This window comes from Manis pentadactyla, chromosome 1 (assembly GCF_030020395.1).
Source record: "Manis pentadactyla isolate mManPen7 chromosome 1, mManPen7.hap1, whole genome shotgun sequence".
Classification (NCBI taxonomy): domain Eukaryota; kingdom Metazoa; phylum Chordata; class Mammalia; order Pholidota; family Manidae; genus Manis; species Manis pentadactyla.
In genome coordinates, this window is record NC_080019.1 from 169,897,050 (window position 1) to 169,921,889 (window position 24,840).

General features: G+C 38.7%; 1 protein-coding gene across 1 annotated transcript in view; it reads right to left on the bottom strand.

Annotated features, from left to right (window-relative positions):
- The window catches only part of CCDC191 (coiled-coil domain containing 191), a 115,387-nt gene that overhangs the window by 28,409 nt on the left and 62,138 nt on the right, over nt 1-24,840 (bottom strand). Inside the window, exons 10-13 of the mRNA XM_036883499.2 lie at nt 14,104-14,561; nt 13,204-13,319; nt 11,155-11,237; nt 10,302-10,403 (exon numbers count right to left, since the gene is read on the bottom strand). Coding sequence (XP_036739394.2) covers nt 10,302-10,403; nt 11,155-11,237; nt 13,204-13,319; nt 14,104-14,561 — 759 coding nt within the window. The remainder of the gene's footprint in view (nt 1-10,301; nt 10,404-11,154; nt 11,238-13,203; nt 13,320-14,103; nt 14,562-24,840) is intronic.

The window sequence follows — 24,840 nt, forward strand, 5'->3', positions numbered from 1 at the left end:
AAGACTCTACCCACCCAAAGGAGTCCTTCAGAATTGAAGGAGAGAGAATTTTCCAGACAAAAGCTGAAAGAGTCCATCACCACTAGATCAGCCTTACAAGGAAGGCTAAAGGAACTTCTTCCAAAACAAAAGGACACTAATTAGTAACATGAAAACATATCAAATTATAAAACTATCAAAGTAAAGGTAACTATGTAGTTAAATTTGAAATACTCTAATATTGTAGTGGTAGTAGGTGAGAATCACTTATAACTTTAAAGATTAAGAGGCAAAAGTACTAAAAACTACTATATAAAACTACACAGTATAAAAAGATGTAAATTGTGACATCAGACACATAAAACTGATGGGAGGAGTGTAAAAATGTAGAGCTTTAGTATGCAGTTGAAGTTATCAGCTTAAACTGAAATAACCTCAAGATGTTTTTATGTAAGCTTCATGGTAACCACAAAGCATAAACCTATAACAGATAAAACAAAAGATAAGGAGAAAAGAATCAAAACATGCCACTACAGAGAATCATCAAATCATGAAGAAAGCAAGCAAGGAACAAAGGAGTTAATAAAACTGCCAGAAAACAATTAAAATGGTAACAGTAAGTCCACACTTATCAATTACTTTCAATGTATATACACTAAATTCTCCAATCAAAAGACAGAGTGGTGGAATGGATCAAAAACACAAGATCCAGCTATGCTGCCTGCTAGAGGCTCATTTCAGCTTTAAGGACACACAGAGACTGAAAGTGAAGGGATAGAAAAAGATATTCTATGCAAATGGAAACAAAAGAGCAAGGAAATTAGATAAAACAGACAGTAAGTCAAAAATTATAACAAAAGTCAAAGAAGGTCATTATATCATGATAAGGGGGTCAATCCATGAAGAGGATGTACAATTGTAAATATTTACGTACCCAACATTGGCACATCTAAATACTAACATTCTGAAGAGAGAAACTGACAGCAATACAACAAAAGTAAGGGACTTTAATTCCCCACTTTAAACAATGGATAGGTCATCCATACAGAAAATGAGTAAGGAAACACTGGACCTACACCACATGTTAGATCAGATGGACCTAAAAGACACATACAGACAGCAGTAAAATGCCCACTTTTCCCAGGTGCACATGGAACGTTCTCCAGGACAGATCATACGATAGCCGCAAAACAAGTCTTAGGAAATTTTTAAGAGATCAAAAATCATATCAAGCATCTTTTAACACCACAATGTTAAATTTGAAACCATTTACAGGAGGAAAACTGGAAAATTCACAAATATGTGAGTCTTAAACAACATGCCTTTGAGCAACCAATGGGTCAAGGAAGAAATGAGAAGGGAAACTATACCTTGAGACAAAGGAAAACGGAAACACAACATAGCAAAACTTACAAGATATAGCAAAGATACAGTTTTAAGAGGGAAGTTTATAGTGATAAATGTTTACACATTAAGGAAAAAAATCATCAAAATGAACAACCTAACTATAGACCTCAGAGAACTAGAACAACAAACTAAGCCCAAAGTTAAAAGGAAGGAATTAAGATCAGAGTAGAAATGAATGAAGTAAGACTAGAAAGAATACAGAAAGAAAGAAATAAAAGAAACTAAGAACTGGTATATTGATAAGATAAACAGACAAGCCTTAAGCTAGACTAAGAACAAAAAAAGAAAGAAGACTTAAATCAGAAAAGAAAGAAGAGACATTACAATAGATAACAAATACTAAGGATCATCAGGAACTACTATGAACAATTATAGCTAATAAGTTAGATAATCTAGAAGAAATGGAATAATCCCTACAAACATACAACCTACCAAGACTGAATCATGAAGAATTAGAAAATCTGAACAAACCATATACTAATAAGGAAACTGAATTATTATTAAAATCCTCCTAACAAACAAAAAAAAGTACAGGACCAGATGGCTTCCCTGATGAATTCTACCAAACATTTAAACAGTACCAGTCTTTATTAAACTCTTCCAAAAATAGAGGAGGGAACATTTCCTAACTCATTTTATGAGGCCTACATTACACTGATAACAGAGCCAGACAAGGATGAAACAAGAAAAGAAAATTACAGACCAGTATTCCTGATGAATATAGATGCAAAATATCAACAAAATTATTAGCAAACCAATTTTGAACAATACATTAAAAGCATCATACACCATGATCAAGTGGGATTCCTGGGATGCAAGGATGGTTCAACATCCACAAAACAGTCAACATGATGCATCATGTAACAGAATGAAGAATAAAAATCATAGATCATCTGACTAAATGTAGAAAAAGGATTTGATAAAATTCAACATCCTGTCATGATACAAACCCTCAATAAATTGGGCACAGAAGGAATGTACCTCAACATAATAAAGGTCATACAAGAGAAGCTCATAACTGACATCATACCCACTGGGTAAAAGCTCTTCCTCTGAGATCAGGAACAAGACAGAGATGCCCACTCTCACCAATGTTATTCAAGATAATAGAAGTTCTTGCTAGAGCAATTAGTCAAGCAAAAAAGTATTAAAATCAGAAAGCAGGAAGCAATAATGTCTGTTTGCATATGACATATTAAATATAGAAAACCCTAAAGACTCCACCAAAAAACTGTTAGAATAAGCAAATTCAGTGAAGTTGCAGATTATAAAATATAAAAATCAGTTGTATTTGTATACACTAACAACAAACTACTAAAAGAGAAATTAAGAAAACCTATTTACAATAGCATCAAAAAGAAAAAAATACTTAGGAATAAATATAACCAAGGAGGTGAAAGATGTGTATACTGAAAACTATAAAACAATGATGAGAGAAATTGACACAAATAAATGGAAAGATATTGTTTTCATGGATTGGAAGGATTAATATTGTTAAAAGGTCCATACTACCCCCAGCAATCTACACATTCATTGCAAACCCTAACAAAATTCCAATTGTATTTTTCATAGAAATAGAATAAAAACAGTCCTAAAATTTGTATGGAACCACGGAAGACCTTGAGTAGCCAAAGCAATCTTGAGAAAGAAAACAAAACTGGAGTCATCACGTTTCCTGATTTCAAAGTATATCACAAAGCTATAGTAATCAAAACAAATCAAAAATTGTATTGGCATAAAAACAAACACATAGATAAATGGAACAGGATAGAAACCCTTGAAATAAACCCATGCATATATGGTCAACTAATTTTTAACAAAGGAGCCAAGAATATACAAATGGGGGGAGGAGAGTCTCTTCAATAAATGGTTCTGGTAAAACTACACAGCCCCATGCAAAAGTATAAAACTGGACCCTTCTCTTACACCATCCACAAACATTAACTGAAGATGTGATAAGGACTTGCACATACCACCTGAAACCATAAAATTCCTATAAGAAAATGGGGGTTAAACAACTTGACATTGGTCTTGGTGGCGATTTTTTTGGATTTAACACCAAAAGCAAAAATAAACAAGTAGGACTTCATAAAACTAAAAAGCTGCTGCACAGCAAAGGAAACCATCAACAGACTGAAAAAACAACCTATGTAATAGGATAAACTATTTGCAAGCCGCATATCCAATGAAGGGTTAATATCCAAAGTGTACAAGGAACTCAGATTAACTGAAGAGCAAAAAAACAAATAATCCATTTTAAAAAATGGGTAAAGGACCTGAATACACATTTTTCTAAGAAGTCATAAAAATAGCCAACAAATACATGAAAAGGTGCTCAACATCACTAATCATCAGAGAAGTGCAAATCAAACCACAATGAGATGTCACCTCATAACTATTAGGATGCCTGAAAAAGACAGAAACTTAATGGTGTACTATAGAGATATCATAGTTTCTTTTCTTTCTCTTTTTTTTTAATGAAAAAGGCTATAATAAAAGTAAGAAAATTACCTAAAAAATGGTGAGTGGTGCAAGTGACACCTGTTATGAAAGTCACAAGAGCAAAAACAAAGACTTCAGACTTCCTTCATAGTGCTTCATAGCCATCTATGTAGCAGAAACACAAAACCATGTAATTTAAATTTCTTTTTCTTTATTTCCCACTGTTTCACTTGAGGCTGATTCTGACAAGCTGCTTAACTGTTTAAGTCTTCTGTGAGAAAAAAATAACAAGAGCGTGGGAACATTTCTGATATGGAAGGGAGATTTGCTGATCTTCCAATCTAAGCTACTTTTTCTGTACAAATTCTTCAAGATGAAATGTCCAAGTTGTCTAAAATATTAAGCCAAAGTCACCTTTATAATCTTTATTCCAGACAGCTGAGATGTTGAATTGAATGGCCAGAAATAAAAAAATTAAACAATTTTTTTCTTATTTCTATATATTTTTATTTTATTTGTTTTACTTCCTTATCTTACTTTTAGATTAATTTTCTTATGAGTAACAAGAAGAAGCTGAGGGTTAAGTGGGAGGAAAACAGCAAGTGGCCATTTTCACATCTGCTGAGATGTCCCCATAGCTGATACAGCTGCTGCAATTTGCAGTCAGGAAACTAACACAGACAATAAGCTGTTGGAGAAGCCCTCGGGCACAGCCAACTCTGTTCACGTGCACACCAAAGTTACGATGTAACTCACTTTCCAACTCTCTGGCTGGGCTCTAAAAAAACATTTTTGGGTGGACTGTGGGGGAAAATAGACTTTTTAAATAAAAGTTTACTTTCCATGGAAAAATATTTATTATATTAGAGATCTGCTTGAGCCAAAATTTTGTATTCTTACACAGCAGTTTAATTTAGATGTGTATCTCCTCCTTTGATTAAGTATTCCTCAAGAGAGTTGACTGTGTTTCATTAATATTACCATATTTTCCATTTCCTTGTATTTCAAATGTCTCTAATACCATGCATCCTAGATAAGATAACAAATATGTGAAACAATGCTGTCTGCTTTGAGATGGAACTTCCAGTGGAGATCTCTGCAGCTAGGATTCCACAGAACATAATTCATTCAGGCTAAGAAGGGATATAAAATGAGGGTATCTTTCTGATTTAACCAAAAATGACATGCAAACAGTAAGAATCATTTTAATACACACACACACACATATCCAGCACACACACACACACACACACACACACACACACACACACACACACACACATATATATCCAGCACAACTGCTCAGCACACACACACACACACATATATATATATATATCCAGCACAACTGCTCAGAGAGGAAAACCAGTAATTACAGCAGGAATTAAGAAAAGTACAGGGCAGTCAATACCAGCCCCAACACTCTGCCTTCCATTCATTTTAAGCTACCCTTTCATTGTGCTCTCTAACAAATTCTCACTTATGCATTCCTTTAATTTTGCCTTTGTTCTTGTGTGTTATGAATTTCTCTCTATGGATCATTCCCTTCAATATGCAAATATGTGCTGGTATCTCCCAGCTCTAAAAAAGAAAATAAAACAAACAAAAACTGAAAAAAATCCTTTTTTGATCTCATGTGACCCATTTTATACTCATGGTTTCTATTTCTTCATTTCCTATTACCTCCCCAACTTGCTGGAATGGGGCTCCTTTCCCAGCACTCCACTGAAAAACACCTTTCTCCAGGTCATGAATGATCTCCATGTTGCTAAATCAAGAGTCACTTGTCTGTCCTTTTGAGCTCAGCAGCATTTAGCCTGATAAACCACCACTGCCCCCTTACAGAAATACTTTTATCTCAGCTTCTCAACAAAAAGTTCTACTGGTTCTCTTTCTACTTCACTAGCTCCTCATCTTCTGAGTAATTATTCATATATCCTAGTAATTGGTCCTGGGCCCTCATATTTCTTCTCTGTCCAGACACTCTCCTAACTTGATTTCATTCATTTCTAGAGTATTAAAAACATTGACCGGTTTTTGACTTCCAGAGTCCTTACTACAATCTTAATGTCCATCCTGGCTTATATATATTCAGCTGCTGATTTGACATGTTCATTTGGATATCTAAGAGGGACCTCACATTTATCATACCCTAGTAGACCTTGTAGAGGCCCCCTCTGCATCCAGCAGCTCAAATATCACCTTAGAGAGGCCTTTCCCATCTTGCTTCCCCCATTATACCTTTCCCTCCCCACCTCTTTAGTTGTTAACTTATTTATTGCTGGTTTTCTTCAACTAGCATATAAACTTTGTGAGGGCAGGGCTGTTGTCCATCTTCAGTGCTCTATTCTAACACCTAGAACAATGTCTAGCATGTAGTAGATGCTCTACAGATATTTGCTAAATGAACAAATATACTTCTTAAGCAGTTATGGAAAACTTTAAATCTTGCCTGGTCTCCAATAAATGTATCTTTTCAATAAACTTCATCAACTATTAATTAAAATCATATCTATACAATCAAAAAAGTTATTGCCTGCTAAGTATTACTAGAAAGCAAGCTTTTAATAAAAATAGAGCAAAGGGATGTTAAGGAGTTTAGATTTTTATTTTCAAAAGAAAGTCTGTGAGACCTGTGAGTGGCCGCATTACTGCTGCATCTGACAGGCTATCCCATCAGGGTCTTGGTGGGTACTAAACCACCACCTAGACCATTGCTGATCATACTATCCCAGGTAGTATTTCCTGCCATTACTACAGTGTCCTCCTATCTGAAGAATGCAGCATTTCTAGGTCCAGGGGAACTTCACAAAACAAAAATCTTTCACAGAGGGCAGCCGTATCTTTACCTTGAACCATGTCTTCCTAAATATGGAGGGCAAATTTGTCACAGGCTTATCTCCAAAGTACTCTTCGAGTTCCTTTAACCTAAAACTGGTGTCACAGAGCTACTTGTATTTTTTTCCCAAAGAAATATATATGATTGCCCCAGAGACCTTCTCTACCACATCAATAGCAGGGTTGCTCATCTGTGTAATTAAAAATGGCACCTCTGTTGGACAATTTGTTGATAAACTTAATGAGCAAAAAAGTGTCCAACTAGAAGGGGTGAAGCATGCTTCTATCAAACAAGGATGCAACTGATTCAGAGAAGTCAGGACAGGCCCTGGTTTAGAAATGTGATTATCTTTTTTGATGTCCAGAGGAATAACACTGCTATGGGCTGGAGGCTGCTTACTGGGAATGACTATATGAAGTATACAGAGAGGTAAAGAATTGCCTGTGCAGAATATGATGCATCATAAGGAAAAAGAACACATGATAACAGGGTGGAGAAGCACTGTGCAGAGCATCTTTGTACAGAAGCAAAAGGAGAAAACTGTCAAGTGCATGTGGACCTAAAGCTGTTCTCAAAGAAAGCTCAAACACAGGCAGTCTATAAATGCGTTTAAACTGAGATAGCTACAAACAGTTTATTTACTGAACATCAACTAATCTATGTGACAAAATATTTTTGTCTTTTGTTTTGGACTGAAGTTCCTTTTCTGAAAAGGAAAGATTTGGGTTTTGTATAGTGAGAAAGAGAAGACAACCTATTGGCCAGTAATGTATCTCACCCTTCCTGCTTTGCATAAGCAGTTTGCTTCCAGCAAGAGAAAAGCTGGAAAGACAGCAAGTTAATGGCTTTTTGTGAACCAGTCAGAGAACTGAAGCCATCCTCAAATCTAGAGAGACAGGCTCCTTCAGGAAGACACAGGACCTAAGCATTTGCTTACCTGAGGCAGAAGACACTGTACACCATATGAACCAGTAAGATGATTGAACTAGAAATTTTGGTGAACTGCTGGAGGCCAAGGGTGGGCCAGCATGAACGGGTGATGTTCCTGGGAGTCACAGTCACAAGGAGGTTCATACCTTTTTGCGGGCTTTTGTTGTAGCCACCAGGCCCTCAGAGAGAGGATTAGGGAGAATGCAGATAAAGCTCCCATCATGGTTCTGGCTGGAGTAGAGGAAAAACAAATACTGCAGAATCTGCCCAGACCCTTAGGAAACAAAGGTTTCATCTGTAAGCAGCACCACCTAAAGGCACAAGTGGAATGCCACTGCAGCTGGGGGAAGGGAGCTTCACCCAGAGCAGACCCCATCTCACCTAAGCGGAGGGAGAACCTCACAGACAGAAGGGCTTTAAGCCCACAGACTGAGGCAGTGGATTCTGAAAGAAGGGAACAGAGGGGCATGGGAAAGCTCTATGCCTAGAGTAGGAGCAGAAATTCTTTGGAATGCCCAACACTAGGCACTCTAAAGACTGGCAATCAGAACATGCCCACACGCCACCAGCACAGTAACAAACCTCCAGGAATAACAGTGGAGTATAGCTGAAGAGAGCTGCAAGAGAGAGTTTGGGGATGAGACAAAGGGAAGACCTAAGGCCAAAAGGAGAGAAAGAAGCAAAGTCACTGGTGGGAATTGAAGTCTGTGGTGCCCACAGAAACAACAAATCTCAAATACAGCTCTCCCAGCTAGATTAATATGAGTCTCCAGACTAAGAAACCTATTCATCTCTATTTTTATTGCCCTGTACAACATGTCTGGTTTTTAACAACAATAACAACAAAAAGATACCAAAAGACAAAAAGCACACACAGTCTGAAAAGATAAAGCAATCATAAGAATAAGACTCAGATCTAACAGAGATGCTGAAACTATCAGAAAGGGAATTTTAAATAGCATGATAACAGGACTCTAATGGAAAGGTAGTCATCATTCAAGATCAAATAGGTAATTTTAGCAAAGAGATGTAACTATAATAGAGTCAAGCAAAAATGCTATTAAATAAAAAACATGTAACAGAAATGAAGATGGCCTTCAATGGATTCTTTGTGGGACCTGACATAGCTGAGGAAAGAATCGGGTAACTTGAAGGAAGGGCAATAGAAATTACACAAACTGCTGAAAGGCAAGGATAAAAAAGAGTGAAAAACACAACAGAGAATCCAAGAGCTCTGGGGCAATAGCAAACAATGTAACACAAGCATAAGTAGAATCCAAGAAGGAGAAGAAAAAGAATATGGCAGGTGAGATATTTGAAGAAATAATGGCTAAACATATTCCGAAGTTTACCCATTATTTTGCATAAGTGACATGTAAAACCACATATCTAAGAAGCTTAAAGTCCACTAAGCAGGGAAAACAAACAAACCACACTAAGACATGTCATATTCAAACTCCTGAAAAACAAAGACAGAAAAAATCTTGAGGGCAGCTTGGGGGAAACCTACCTTACCTACTATTATGGACTGAAAGCTTGTGTCCCTCCCTAGATTCATATGCTGAAGCCCTAACCCTCCATGTGGCTGTATTTGGACACAGGGCCTCCAAGGAAGTAAGTTGTATGGGTGGGATTAGTGTCCTTGGAGGAGACGCCAGAGAGCTCACGTGTTCTCTCTCTCTCCCTCTGTGTGCGTGCACTAAGAAAAGACCATGGAAGGACACAGTAAGAAGGTGGCCACCTACAAGCCTGGTAGAGAGTCCTCACCAAAAAGCAACCATGCTAGCACCCTGAGCTTGGGTATTGTGTGAAAATTAATTCCCATTGTTTAAATGACCCACTTTGTGGTATTTTTTTAAGGCAACCAGAGCAGACTAAGACACCTACAAGGGAACAAAGGAGAATCACGGCTAACTTCTTGTCAGAAGCCAAGCAAGCAAGAAATCAACCAATGACATATTTAAAGTGTTGAAAGCAAAAAACCTGTCAATACAGAATTTTATATCTAGTGAAAATATTCTTCAAAAGTGTGAAGGAGAAATAAAAGACTTAGAAACTAAGGGAATTCATGAACAGCAGACCTACCCTACAACAAATGTTAATGGAAGTTAGACAAAAGGAATATGATAGAGGTTAAAAATTCAGATTTACATTAAGAAATAGCATCAGAAATGGAAGAAATGATAGTAATATTTCTAGCACCTCTGCAGACAGAGCTAGGTAGTACACATGTATACCAAACCATGCATATATACTTATCAATAGTTGCTTCTGTATCCATCTAGATAGACATATTAAGCTAAATGTGAATTCATATTGATGTCTCTGACTCTAATCCTGACTGCTCCCTTTACTCTTACAGAGATTAGTTGGGGATTCAGAAATAAGACAACCACAAAGCAGATGCATAGTTATAAGCCCTAGTAATGCTTTAAAGGAAATATACTACAAAGTCCATAAAGGGGGACCTCATCTTAGGTGGAGTGGTAGGTAGCACAAGGCAGGAAAGGCTAATCTGGAAGAAGTCATGTTTGAGATAAGATCTGAAGTATGTGTGTGTTTTCACTACAAAAGGTAGAGAAAAAAAGGATGGAGGTGAGAGAAGAGTGTTCTATATGTAAGTTCTGGGTGGGGAAGGTACATAGGGCTATGGTATGGCATATAGGCTTCAAGAGCTAGGTGACTGACTAAACATGCTACTAACCATTTTCTTCAGTCTCTTCTCTTCTCTTTTTTTCTCAAGCTGAGCTTCCTTTTCTTCTGCCTCCCTCTTCTGACGCTCCTCCTCTTGGGCCTTTAACTGGGCCTGATCAAATTTAGAATTTGTAAAAATCAGAACCCTAAATTTATACGGAAATAAAATCTTTAATGTTGAGTAAAGCCAAGTTTCTACCAAGTCTGGTCCTAGTCTCTGGAAGAAGTCTGCACTTTGTGATAAAAGTAGAAAACCCAACAAAGAGATTATCAGTATGTTAACTTAAAAAATATCTCCAAAAGAATCCTCTCCTATTTGGGAAGGTGGCACTAAATATGAATAAGACCATTAATTTTCCATTGTAAAATGATTGTTTTAGTTCTTATTTTCATCTGTGAAACTCTAAATCAAACTACATACAGTGTAGAAAAAAATTTCTTTGTTTCACACACACACACACACACACACAAAGAAAACCCAAACTATTGAAATTGTTTACTTTTTCTTAGTAGGTGCACAATTTACTTCTGACAGTCTAGGTCAAAATGCTGGAGGAGAAGAACTAGCCACCTTTACAAACTTAGCAGGCTGAACATCTTACCTATAACACATTAGTCTTGGTCATGTCTAAATTTTCTAATTTGCTAGCCCCCTAAATTTTGGTAACATTTCCTTTCCACTATACTAATGATGTAGCTTTTTTCCCAAAATTTTCAGAGCTCAGACCAGTAGGCAAAATGTCATTTCCAAAGTTGGTCTGACTCTATTGTCTCAAGAGACTTAAACAAGCTAGATTTCATTTTTTAATAAAGACCTATACAAATCCTTCTTCTTGCCTCAGTTTGCATTTTTGACTTATTACCAATTTCTCCTCTTCTTGTTTTTTCTTCCTCTCTGCCAAGATACGCCTACGTTCAGCTCGCTGAATTGCTCTCTCTTCCATGGCTAGAAAATAGTAACATAGTTCCAATGTCAGAAATACAAGCAAAACTGCAAAAGAAATGTCTCCATTTTATAGTAAAATTTAGTGTTGTTACAGTTTTCTTGCAAATTGAGTGTTCACAATCACAGCAATACTTAAATAAATGTAAAATTTGTATAATATAAATTATAGATATACACTTAACAATTTATGTTCTTAATATATATTATTTATATACCCCCTAGAGGTTAAAGACCTATCCTCATCAATGATGAACAGTTTGCAGATTACTTTTGTTTACATTTCTATTAGAATAACTATTTACTGGTTTAAATAAAATAATGTGCCTTCATGATACATTTAGTATGTGAAACACAGAAACCAAAATTTTAATTTGATAATTCCTTTAATGAAGATTGGAAACTTTAATTACATCTAACAAATACATTGAGAACAGAATCACTCCTCAAATCTGAGTCTGCTAATTTTTCTTAAGTCACTATACATATGTTTGTGTAACAACAGTAAACAAACTAAAGTTTAGGGTCACGATGAATACACTTTAATCTAGCTTTAAGGCCCGGATATCCAGATGGGCAGGAAATGGAATTGCACTAGGCATTTGGAGAACTGGCATCTGAACGAATTCGAATGTCAGATTCCTGTTCTTGACAGTCTATTAAATATCGATCCAAAAGCAGCAAATGTGCAAGATGGTCTGGTAATATGGCTCTGTCATCAGTCAAGGCTTTCACAGGGAGAGGGGCATGGGTGGGAGGAGTATCAAGTTCTGCTCACCTAAGTCAGCCAGTAGTTACTCTTGGGTCCTTGTGCCAAGTTATAGAGAAGAAAATTTAAGTCCAAGTTTAAAAAAAAAAAAAACTCACCAGGCTATTGCTTACAGATATTTAGTGTCTGCTTTGTTGGAAAAAGAACAGTGGGGCTAACTGCAGCTGGTGGAAGTGAGACTGTCTTTAAGAAGATCGAAATAGACTAGAGGATTAAACTGAACACCTGAGAAGCAGCTTCTGGTAATATGCCCGTTCCCCATCTTTTCTAGGGCTAATCATTAAAGACTACATGAAAAGTAGCCTTGGGTTCTAAAATATACTAACTCCTTGATCAAACAATAATCTTTCAAAAATAATCACACTGAATTGGGCGTTTCCTCATTGTCCTGAGTGGTGGGCAAAGATCGCATCAACTGCTGTCCTGGCAGAGAATCAATGCAAAAACTGCTCATTTCTTTATTAATAGGAATGAACTTCAGGCACAGTGTCCTTCAGATGACATCACTTCTTGTTAGGGCAGCAATCTTTCCACAGGTGAAAAATCAGATTTACAAACCATAGTATAATTGTCAAAGTGCCTATCTCCTCATACAAATACATATATGGTATGTGACTTAGTGTATAGTAAAAACAATTAGTGGATGATTCACTAGGTAGGTTCTAAGAAAGGCTTCTCTTCTCATAGTATTGTTTTGTTTAAATAATGATTTCTATGTGCATCAAAAAGGTTATTAAAATGTCATGTTTGTAGATTTCATTACTAAACATCTATCATCAAGGCACAACTCATTATAAAATGAAGTTACTAACTTGGCATGGATTGCTGTATACTGATCAATATTTTAACATTAACAAACTACAGTGATAGGTGATCTTTATCAATGTTTCTCCTTAGCAGCTACTCAGAGGTTTTGCATTTGTGAAACTGTTCCATTTTTTTTTCACAATTCAAATCTCAAATTACAGAAAAAGGATAGACCTTTCAGCAATGTGTTTTTTTGTTTGTATTGGGTGGGAAGGCCAAAGTTTGGCAGAAGGGGCAGGAAGGAAGTGGAGCTTTCTGGTGCATTCCACTCTTCATGTGTCTACCCACGTTGGACCATGTTCTAACAAGTCTCAAAACCCAAGAGCCGCCAGGATTCAGTCCCAGCATATTCTACTCCAGGAAGGAAGACCACCACCACCAAGACAGTCCTGCCTTTCAGTATGGGATGGGTTGCCATCAGCAGCTGCCTTGGGTTCCTTCTGGGTCCGGAAAGAGAATTTCGGGAGCCATTTCTACTACCTTCAGTTCCAGGGGAAGCAACAGGCAAGCTGTTGGGGAGGGGGTGAAAGGAAAAGAATTTAGACCAATAATAAGCTTTATTCAAAGCTCGTTGCATTGCATTTTACACAGTGCATTTTATAGCCTGTAACCCTTACTCTCTGAGATAACCATGGATTACTATTCCCACTCAATAAATTGGTATAATGAGACATGGAAAGGTTGACTGATGGCCTGAGTCTACGATGTGAGTCAAGGGCTTGGTCTCCCATCCCAGTGCTTCAAATAAACAGCTGTCATCCTATTCTTATTCTACTACTTATCACGTACTGAATATGTCTCAGTCATGTCTGGAACCATTTTAAATGGCTTTTGAGAAATTTGGATTCTTATTTCCGGTTCAAAGATGTTTACTTTTACCCAAAACAAATGCAAATTTAAGCTAGGTAATCAGTTGGCTCCATTTGCACCTGATACTGTCTGAACTGGCTTCTCAGCACTAAGCATAGTCAGAAACCCTGAAAGTGAATTAGAGCAGATAAGTATGTTTCTCTTGTACTGGTATTCCAGCAGAGCTCTTCAAAGGCAGGTACAACACAAATGCCAACTGCCTAACTGGATCTTTATAGGCAGCCACTTGCCTTAAATACCTGTTAGTACCTGTCACATACCAATCACAGCATAGGGGACTTACTTGTTTTTAGAGTACACAACAAAAGAAAAGGAGAGATCAGGGAGTCTGGAAGCCAGGCAGAGAAGTTCAGAAGCCTTACTACCACAAAGTGAAGCCACCAAGCCCTGAGCCCAGAGAGTGCCCTAGTAGAGTGGACATACTTTGGAAGCACCTGGCAGGTTCCTTTTGGTTTTTCTTCCTCTCTGTGGTTTGCCAGCAAGTAGCTGTGTGTGTCTGCGACTGTTCTGGCACCCTCTGCTGCCCACCGAGCCTCTGCTAGCCTCTGGCTTTCCTTCAGCTCCAGAATTATTTTCTCCTGTTCCTGAAGTTTCTTTTTTTGCTTTTCAATCAGCTGTTGCTGGAAGTCATGGCAGTTGTGGAAATGACCCATGCAAATGGATCCTGCTTTCTGGCTGGTGGTTCTGAGCTTCTTGCTGCCAGGCTGTTGGGAAGGCTCAACATCCAGGGTCTTACACTGCTTATTGTCAGATGTTGTCAGAGGGACATTCTGGAGGGGAAGCAGCAAGTTGTTCTTTGTTGATCTTCCTAGGTGGGAGCTGGGCATACAACCATTGCTCTCTGAGGGAGGCTTTTCCCACAAAGAGGGCACAGCAGTCACCTGAGAGGAAAGGAACACATTACAGCCCAGCTATTGAAAGGACTGTGCTGATGAGATCTGACTCTATCTAGTCAGCCTTGTTCGGCTCATCCAGCCAGAGCTGCCTGTGTACCTAGCCTGGCTATAGTGGAGGATACCAGCCTTAGCTCTGCGAGCCACTCTTAGAACTGCACTGAGCTCACCACAGAAAGTAGTGGAAGAGTAGTTACAGCTGTACAAACCATTGCCATAGGCCAGGTCATTTACAGTAAGAAAAATGTGCTCTTTCACAAATTTTTAATTTGGATAGTTTGTGAATTAGGCAAGATTATCCCGTAATTAATCACAGGGTATTCATTTATTTCAGCCCTGGATTAAAGTTTATAGTCTCTAGCTATTCCCAAACTATCTATTTGTGGGAAGTATTTGCAAGCCCAGGACCATTGAGCAAATATCTGCATTACATAAGAATGTTACCTAATAATATTTTGTATTAGCATATGGTTACTAGTTTCCAGAGGGGAAGGAAACAAAATTCTTAATCAGAAAAATGTATCTTGGCCAAAACAATGTCATAATTAAAATGTCTCTTCTAGAATGACTTGATTACATGGTCTAAGGTCTGACTAGTTTTTTATTCTGCCTGCTGCAGTGATGTAAGGAAGAAAATACTATGAGCTCTATCTTAGAAGCTTCTAGCTCTAATAGGGTGCCATACTAAGGTACTCAAAAATATTTGTCATGATGACGGAAATATTTCTACACTCAGCTGAAGTGAAAGATGTGATATGTGGAAACTCTGACATGTTAAAGACTTTTAAAAATAACTTTCTATTTCAGAAATGTCAGTGGACATTTATTCATGTGAACACCTGCTTAAGTAATTTAGCATCAAGTAGGGTATATGTTTTAGGCCTTTTTAAACTTTGTGTTAACAATACATTATTAACCCAGCAAGACTATAAAAGCCTTGAGTGCAGCAACAAGATTTCTTTTGGATCATGGTAGCTTTTTAAGGTAAAAATATGAGAATGAAAGAAAAGCTTAAAGGTACAGATTGTACTTAACTGAAGAGGTCTGAACACTGTGGCTTAATTGGAGAAAATCACCTGTTAGCTATCTGATAATTTTGAAAAATTTCAAGGTATAACATATGCACCTGTGGTACATGCATTTCTATGATTGTATAATTAATGAACATCTAACTAAAGATTTTGTATTTTTATTTGTTCATGTTACCCTCTATACTCTGGAAAACATCAGAGTTTATGTAATAACCTACAGAGTTTCATATAGCCCTTTATTTTCATTTGTTTTATTTTTTACAATATTATCCTTTCTGGATAAAAATCTTTTGTTATTACATGGATGGAGCTGGAGGACATTATGCTCAGTGAAATAAGCCAGGCAGAGAAAAACAAGTGCCAAATGATTTCCCACATTTGTGGAGTATAACAATGAGGCAAAACTGAAGGAACAAAATGGCAGCAGACTCAGAGACTCCAAGAATGAACTAGTGGTTACCAAAGGGGAGGGGTGTGGGAGGGCGGGTGGGGAGGGAGGGAGAAGGGGAGTGAGGGTATTATGTTTAGTACACATCGTATGGGGGATCACGGGAAGAACAGTGTATAACAGAGAAGGGACATAGTAGATCTCTGGCAACTGGCTGCACTGATGGACAGTGACTGCATTGGGGTATGGGTGGGGACTTGATAATATGGTTAGATGTAGTAACCACATTGTTTTTTCATGTAAAACCTTCATAAGAGTGTAAATCAATCATACCTTAATAAAAAATAAAAACAAATCTTTTGTTATTGATTTCAGAGATTTAGAGGCTTTTTCTTGAGTCTAAAGTATTTTAAAGTACATTTTCTGTTTTATGCAGGTAAAAAAAAATATCTCTGTGGACTCATTTAAAGTTAACAACAGTGGACCTTGGTAAGGAAAAGGTTCCAAAGAGTTATTTCCTAACATAGAAGACTCTCTTGAGTATCAATGGAAACAAATTATTTAACTGACATACAGGGAGATAAATTGCCTAGGGGAAGGGACCAAAATGTTCCATAAGTCCCAGAAGCATCCTCATGACCCCTTGTGGGAAAGACGGGGTTCCTAGGGCCAGGATCCTCACTGAACTTAAACCACTTGATGATGTAACTGACCTGCTGCTAGGCCACTGCTTCCACACCTGTAGGTAATAAGCTATTATTGCACTATATAGAGAGCTCGGCCCAGTACTCTGGGCAAAGGCAGAGACAGTAGTGCTCGATCTACTGCCGGGAGAACAAGCTGGGTAATAAACCCTTTCACCCCAAAGAAACAATCTACAGTCATTTCTTAGGTCACACTGAATCCACAGAGAACTTGCTGGGGGCTGAAACCCATAGACAAGACAATGATGAAGTAGGCAGGGTTCACTGTTGACCAAGGAAAAAGACAGGCTGCCCTTGTGGGAGGGGTGCTTCAGCAGGCTGCCCCTATGAATGGGGAGACAGTGGACTGCCCCCTAATGGGTATGTGGTCTGAGGTGGCTTGCCTCCTAGAGGACTGGACCCCAACCCAGGACAGGAGGCAAGTGGAGGTGACACCTGAGGCAGTACAGATAGCCCTTGGTGTATAGTAAGTAGGTCTTTTGAGAGACAGAGTGCCTGTGAGGCAGTGAAGACTGTGGGTTGGCTGCTTCTCACAGTGTTAAAAATATAAATATAGAAGAGAAGGACATGCTCCTGAAAAAGACCCAAGAAATGGCGACATGAGAACATGAGCTGCAAACTGCTGTAGATTCACTGAAGAAGGAAATGACATTGATGCTAAAGGAGGGAGCATGAGAACGCCAGCAGCAAGGTGCCTTTGAAGGGGTAAAAGATTTTTTACAGAATGAGACGGCAATGCTGCCAGGTGCTCTGAAGGAGGAAAAGGCCGTAAAGGAAAAAGACGAACTCTTGAGGGTAGCACGGGTGAAGGGGGCACTAGAATGCCACCTGCGAAGCATTGAAGTGAAGGTAAGAGAGCTGCTGAAGACTGAGGTAGCATTGCTGTGAGGCATGCTAGAAAAGGTAAAGGTAGCAGAGGAGGCACTTGGGGGAGGAGAGAGAAAGGTGTCATCAGCCCTGGAAATGGAGGATCTGGGGAAGGATGAAGGGGTGGTGCTGGAGGCACTGAGCCCTCCTCTACTGAAAGAACGCCCAGTGATTGTAAAGAAAATAAAGACCCAGCAGCCGAGAGTCCCCCAAGGAGAGGCACAGCGCCCCTTCCCAGGTTGTGGAGCACTCTATGCTCCGCCTCTATACTCAGGCTGAGCTCCCAGTTTAGGCAGAAGGCCTTGGAGTCAGTATCAGCTTGGCTCCTGAGTCTGTGGGACTTAGGGGTGGATGGAATTGTTCTGTCAGGATCAGAGATGGGAAAGCTGGCTTCCTTGACAGTTCAGCCTACCTTGAGGTAGCAGTTACAAAGTGCACATTAGACCCCAGGGAGTCACTCCCTCCTTGATTGGCTTATGGCTGCACTTCATGCTGTGTGGCCCAATCCAGGTGATCTAACATCCTCTCCTGTTAGATGGCAGACATTTGCTGAACTCCAACAGGTGTTAATGAGAGCTAGGCATAAGAACTGCCATCTATAGTCCAGAGAATTATGGCCCATATGAAGAGATTTTCACTACTGGGATGAGAAATACTGTGCTTCAAACAGCTCCCACATCCCTCTTTGGGTCTCTAGTGACCATTCTTTCCTCTTACTTAGGGCAGTCCATAAGCGAGGTGACATGTACAGTAGCAGACTTAGGAGAGGCTGAAGCAATGAGAACACAGAAAGAAACAAGGTCTGCTACTCACAAGAAGAATTTAAAGGGCCCCATGAAGGTTAGGAGGACCCAGATGTGGGTGATTTAATATGGGCAGGAGCAGATGGAAGGAAATTGGACGGGAAGAAAAGATAGCGGCATGAGTAGTGTGGTGGAAATCTCCCAAAACCACATATATTTTGAAAATACAGCAAATACAACTATTCCTAAAAGAGTGACCAGAAGTAACAGTACACCAGCCAGTCTTCATCTGGGAGAAGTCAACATCTCACAGAAAAGGGTAAAGTAAAAAGTGATGACCCTGGCAGGACCCAAGCACTCCCCCCACCCCAGCTCCCTGGTGGGAGGAAAAGAATCAGAACGGGGAGGGAGTGGAAGTATAGGACTACTAAATGCCCAGACTTAGAAATCTACCCCGGGAGCACAGACCCATATTGCATGGTGCTGTGGAGATTAGAGGAGCTAAAAAGCAAAGACTGAGACAGACTGCGAACAACTTCCCACAACTAGCTGCCCTGGGACTAAAGAAAAGCAAGTGCTTTAAAAGTCTTTAAGGGGCAAGAGTTTAACCGGTGGACAAAATCGTCCTGGCACACACAGCCCAGCAGTCTGGGAACTTTCAGGAACTTCAGGTGCCCTATCCCCCTGGTTGGCAACGCAACCCCGAGGCCTCTCACTGTGATAAGCAGCCTGCTATTCCTTTCTCCGTGCCAGCACATGTGCACAAACCAGCTGTCCCTGCTATTGCTGCAGACCAGCTGGAGGGCAGCCCTGCCTACAGCAACTACACAGCTTAATGAAGAGGAATCTCCCTGGGCACGATTGACCGGCACAGACAGCAAAATGGGCGCTGAGACCATGAGCCACAAAGGGGTTTTGTTCTCATGACAGAACCCGTGCTACTCATCTGTGATCCCCACCAGCCCCCTATGCCATCCCGAGGGCTGCCCTGCCCATGGCAGCTTAGGGGATTAACCCAGAGGCTGCTCCCTGTGCACAGTTAACCAGCATAGACAGTAGAGAGAGGCACGGTGACTGGGAAGCAGGAAGGGACTTTGTTCTCCCAACTGACACTCATGCCACTCTCTGGCGACCACTCCCATTGCTCCAGGACTAGGAAAAGGCAGAAGAACCTTGTTCAATCCAAAATCCCTCAAACACCAGAAACAGGGTTCAGTGAGACAGGGTTCAGAAATCACCAATCTTCCTGAAAAAGAATTAAATTTTAAGTCATAAGCATGCTGATGGAGCTACAGAAAAATATTCAAGAGCTAAGTGATGAATTCAAGAGGAAGATAACAGAAATGAAACAAACAATAGGGAGATTTCAAAGCAGATTAAATGAGGTGGAGGAGACTGTTAATAGAGGAACAGAAATCAGAGAACAGGAATAGAGACGCTGAGGCAGAGAGAGAGAAAAGGATCTCTACGAATGAAAGAATATTGAGAGAACTGTGTAAACAACCCAAACGGAACAATATTTGCATTATAGGGGTACCAGAAGAAGAGAGAAAAAGGGATAGAAAGTGTCTTTGAAGAAATGACTGGTGAAAACTTCCCCAATTGGGGGAAGGAGATAGTATCTCAGGCCATCGAAGACCACAGATCTCCAAAACACAAGGGACCCAAGGAGAACAACACCAAGACATATAATAATTAAAATGGCAAAGATCAAAGACAAGGACACAGTATTTAAAGCAGCCAGAGAGAGAAAAAAAGATCACCTACAAAGGAAAACCCATCAGGCTATCATCAGACTTCTCAGAAGAAACCTTACCGGCCAGAAGGGAGTGGCATGATATATTCAATGCAATGAAAGAGAAGGGCCTTAAACCAAGAATACTGTATTTGGCAACATGACCATTTAGATTAGAAAGAGGGATTAAACAATTCCCAGACAAGCAAAAGTTGAGGAAATTTACCTCCCACAAAATATCTCTACAGTGTATTTTAAAGGGACTGTTCTAGAAGGAAGTGTACCTAAGGCTAAATAGCTGTCACCAGAGAAAATAAAAGCACAGCAAGGAAGTGGGCCAACTAAATAGTAACCAAATGCAAAATTAAATCAGCTACCCACAAAGTCAATCAAGGGATACACAAAGAGTACAGAATATGACACCTAACAGAAAGAGTGGAGGAGGAAGAAAAAGAAGTGAGAGAAAAAAGAATCATCAGACTGTGTTTATAATAGCATAATAAGTGAGTTAAGGTAGACTGCTAGACAGTAAAGAAGCTGCCCTTGAACCTTTGGTAATCACGAATCCAAAGTCTGCAATGGCAATAAGTACATATCTATCAATAATCACCCTAAATGTAAATGGACTGAATGCACCAATCAAAAGACAGAGTTACAGTATGGATAAAAAAGCAAGAGCCATCTATATGCTGCCTATAAGAGACTCACTTCAAATCTAAAGACATACACAGATTAAAAATGAAGGGATGGAAAAAGATATTTCATGCAAACAATAGGGAGAAAAAAAGCAGGTGTTGCAGTACTACCAAAATAGACTTCAAAACAAAGAAAGTAACAAGAGACCAAGAAGGACATTACATAATGATAAAGGGGTCAGTCCAAGAGGAATATAGCCATTATAAATATCTATGCACCCAACACAGGAGCACCTATATATGTGAAACAAATACTAACAGAATTAAAGGAGGAAATAGAACGCAATGCATTCATTTTAGGAGACTTCAACACACCACTCACTCCAAAGGACAGATCAACCAGAGAGAAAATAAGTAAGGACACAGAGGCACTGAACAACACATTAGAACAGATGAACCTAAAGACATCTACAAAACTCTCTACCCAAAAGCAGCAGGATACACAATCTTCTCAAGTGCACATGGAACATTTTCCAGAATAGACCACATACTAGGCCACAAAAAGAGCCTCAGTAAATTTAAAAAGATTGAAATTGTACCACCAACTTCTCAGATCACAAAGGTATAATACTAGAAATAAATTGTACAAAGAAAACAAAAAGGCTCACAAAACACATGGAGGCTTAATAACATGCTCCTAAATAATCAATGGATCAATGACCAAATTAAAACAGAGATCAAGCAATATATGGAGACAAATGACAACAACAGCACAACGCCCCAACTTCTTTGGGACACAGAGAAGGCAGTTCTAAGAGGAAAGTATATAGCAATTCAGGCCTATTTAAAGAAGGAAGAACAATCCCAAACAAAAAATCTAAATTCACAATTATTCAAACTAGAAAAAGAAGAACAAATGAGGCCCAAAGTCAGCAGAAGGAGGGACATAATAAAGATCAGATAATAAATAAATAAAATTGGGAAGAATAAAACAATAGAAAAAGTTAATGAAAGCAAGAGTTGGTTCTTTGAGAAAATAAAATACATAAACCTGTAGCCAGACTTATCAAGAAAAAAAGAATCTATACACAGAAACAGAATCAGAAATGAGAAAAAAAAATCACTACGGACACCACAGAAATACAAAGAATTATTAGAGAATACTATGAAAATCTATTTGCTAACAAACTGGATAACTTAGACGAAATGGACAACTTTCTAGAAAAATACAACCTTCCAGGACTGACCCAGGAAGAATCAGAAAATCTAAACAGACCAATTATCAACAATGAAATTGAATTGGTAATCAAAAAACTACCCAAAAAGAAAACCCCTGGACCAGATGGATTCATCGCTGAATTTTATCAGACATTTAGAGAAGACATAATACCCATTCTCCTTAAAATTTTCCAAAAAATAGGAGAGGATGGAATACTTCTAACCTCATTCTATGAAACCAGCATCACTCTTAATACCAAAACCAGGCAAAGACACCACAAAAAAAGAAAACTACAGACCAATATCCCTGATGAACATAGATGCAAAAATACTGAATAAAATATTAGCAAATTAAATTCAAAAATACATCAAGAGGATCATACACCATGATCAAGTGGGATTCATCTCAGGGATACAAGGATGGTATATTTGGAAATCCATCAACATCATCCACCACATCAACAAAAAGGACAAAAACCACATCATTATCTCCATAGATGCTGAAAAAGCATTCAACAAAATTCAACATCCATTCATGATAAAAACTCTCAACAAAATGGGTATAGAGGGCAAGCAACTCAACATAATAAAGGCCATATATGACAAACCCACAGCCAACATCATACTCAACAGTGAGAAGCTGAAAGTTTTTCCCCTGAGATCGGTAACAAGACAAGTGATGCCCACTTTTATTCAACATAGTACTGGAGGTCCTAGCCTTGGCAATCAGGTAACACAAAGAAATAAAAGGCATCCAGAGTGGTAAAGAAGAGTTAAACTGTCACTGTTTGCAGATGACATGATAGTGTACATAAAAAATCCTAAAGAATCCACTTCAAAACTACTAGAACTAATATCTGAATTCAGCAAAGTTGCAGGATACACAGAATTCTGTTGCATTCCTATACACTAACGATGAACTAGCAGAAAGAGAAATCAGGAAAACAAGTCCCTTCACGACTGCATCAAAAAGAATAAAATACCTAGGAATAAACCTAACCAAGGAAGTGAAAGACCTATACCCTGAAAATTACAAGACACTCTTGAGAGAAATTAAAGAGGACACTAATAAATGGAAATTCATCCCATCCTCTTGGGTAGGCAGAATTAATATTGTTAGAATGGCCATCCTGCCTAACGCAATCTACAGATTCAATGCAATCCCTATCAAAATTCCAACAGATTCTTCAACAAACTGGAACAAATAGTTCTAAAATTCATATGGAAGCACAAAAGACCCTGAATAAAGTAATCCTGAGAAGGAAGAATAACGCTGGGGGGATTACACTCCCCAATTTCAAGCTATACTACAAAGCTGCTGTAATCAAGACAATTTGGTACTGTCACAAGAACAGACCCAGAGACCAATGGAACAGAAGAGAGAGTCCAGAAATTAACCAAAGCATATATGGTCAATTAATATATGATAAAGGTACCACGGATATACAATGGGGAAGTGACAACCTCCCCTATTGGCAAAACTGGGCAGCTACATGTAAGAGAATGCAACTGGATTACTAACTCCATACACAAAAGTAAGCTCGAAATGGATCAAAGACCTAAATGTAAGTCAGGAAACCATATAACTCTTAGAAGAAAACATAAGCAAAACTCTCTTGAATATAATCATGAGCAACTTTTTCATGAGCATATCTCCCTGGGTAAGGGAAACAAAAGCTAAAATTGACAAGTGGGACTATATCAAACTAAAAAGCTGTACAGCAAAGGACACCATCAGTAGAACAAAAGAGCATTGTACAGTATGGGAGAATATATTCATAAATGACATCTGATAAGGGGTTGACATCCAAAGTATATAAAGAGCTCATACGCTCCATCAATCAAAAAGCAAAAAATCCAATTAAAAAATGGGTGGAGGATATGAGCAGACACTTCTCTAAAGAGGAAATTCAGACCAACAGGCACATGAAAAGTTGCTCCATATCATTAATCATCAGAGAAATGCAATTTAAAACCACAATGTGATATCACTTCACACCTGTTAGGATGGCCAACATACAAAAGACAAACAACAAATGCTGGCACAGATGTGGAGAAAGGGGAACCCTCCTACACTGCTGGTGGGAATGTAAACTAGTTCAACCATGTGGAAAGCAGTATGAAGGTTCCTCAAAAAACTCAAAATAGAAATACCATTTGACCCAGGAATTCCACTCCTAGGAATTTACCCTAAGAATTCAGGAGTCCAGATTCAAAAAGACATACGCACCCCTATGTTTATTGCAGCACTATTTATAATAGCCAAGAAATGGAAGCAACCTAAGTGTCCATCAACAGATGAATGGATAAAGAATATGTGGCACATTTCCAATGGAATATTATTCAGCCATAAGAAGAAAACAAATCCTACCATTTGCAACAACATGGTTGGAGCTAGAGGGTATTATGCTCAGTGAAATAAGCCTGGTGGAGTAAGACAAGTACCAAATGATTTCACTCATCTGTGTAATATAATAATAGCAAAGCAAAACTGAAGGAACAAACCTGTAGCAGACTCACAAAACCCAAGAATGGACTTACAGTTACCAAAGGGACAGGGACTGAGGAGGGTGGGTGGGAAGGGATGGATAAGGGGATTAAGGGGCATTATGCTTAGCACACATAATTTAGGGGTGGGGAATGGGTAAGGCAGTATAGTACAGAGAAGACAAGTGGTGACTCTACAGCATCTTGCTATGCTATTGGACAGTGTCTATAATGAGGTATGTGGTGGGGAATTGATAATGGGGGGAGTTTAGTAACTACAATGTTGCTCATGTGATTGTATATTAATGATACCATAGTAAAATAAATAAATAAATAAAAAATAAATATCAATGAATAAATAAAAGAAATTAGACAGGAAGCAAAATAGGATCTTACTGGAGCTATGGTAACAACTGAAACCAGAGCAGCAGTTACAGCCATTAAGATCAAAGATGCAGA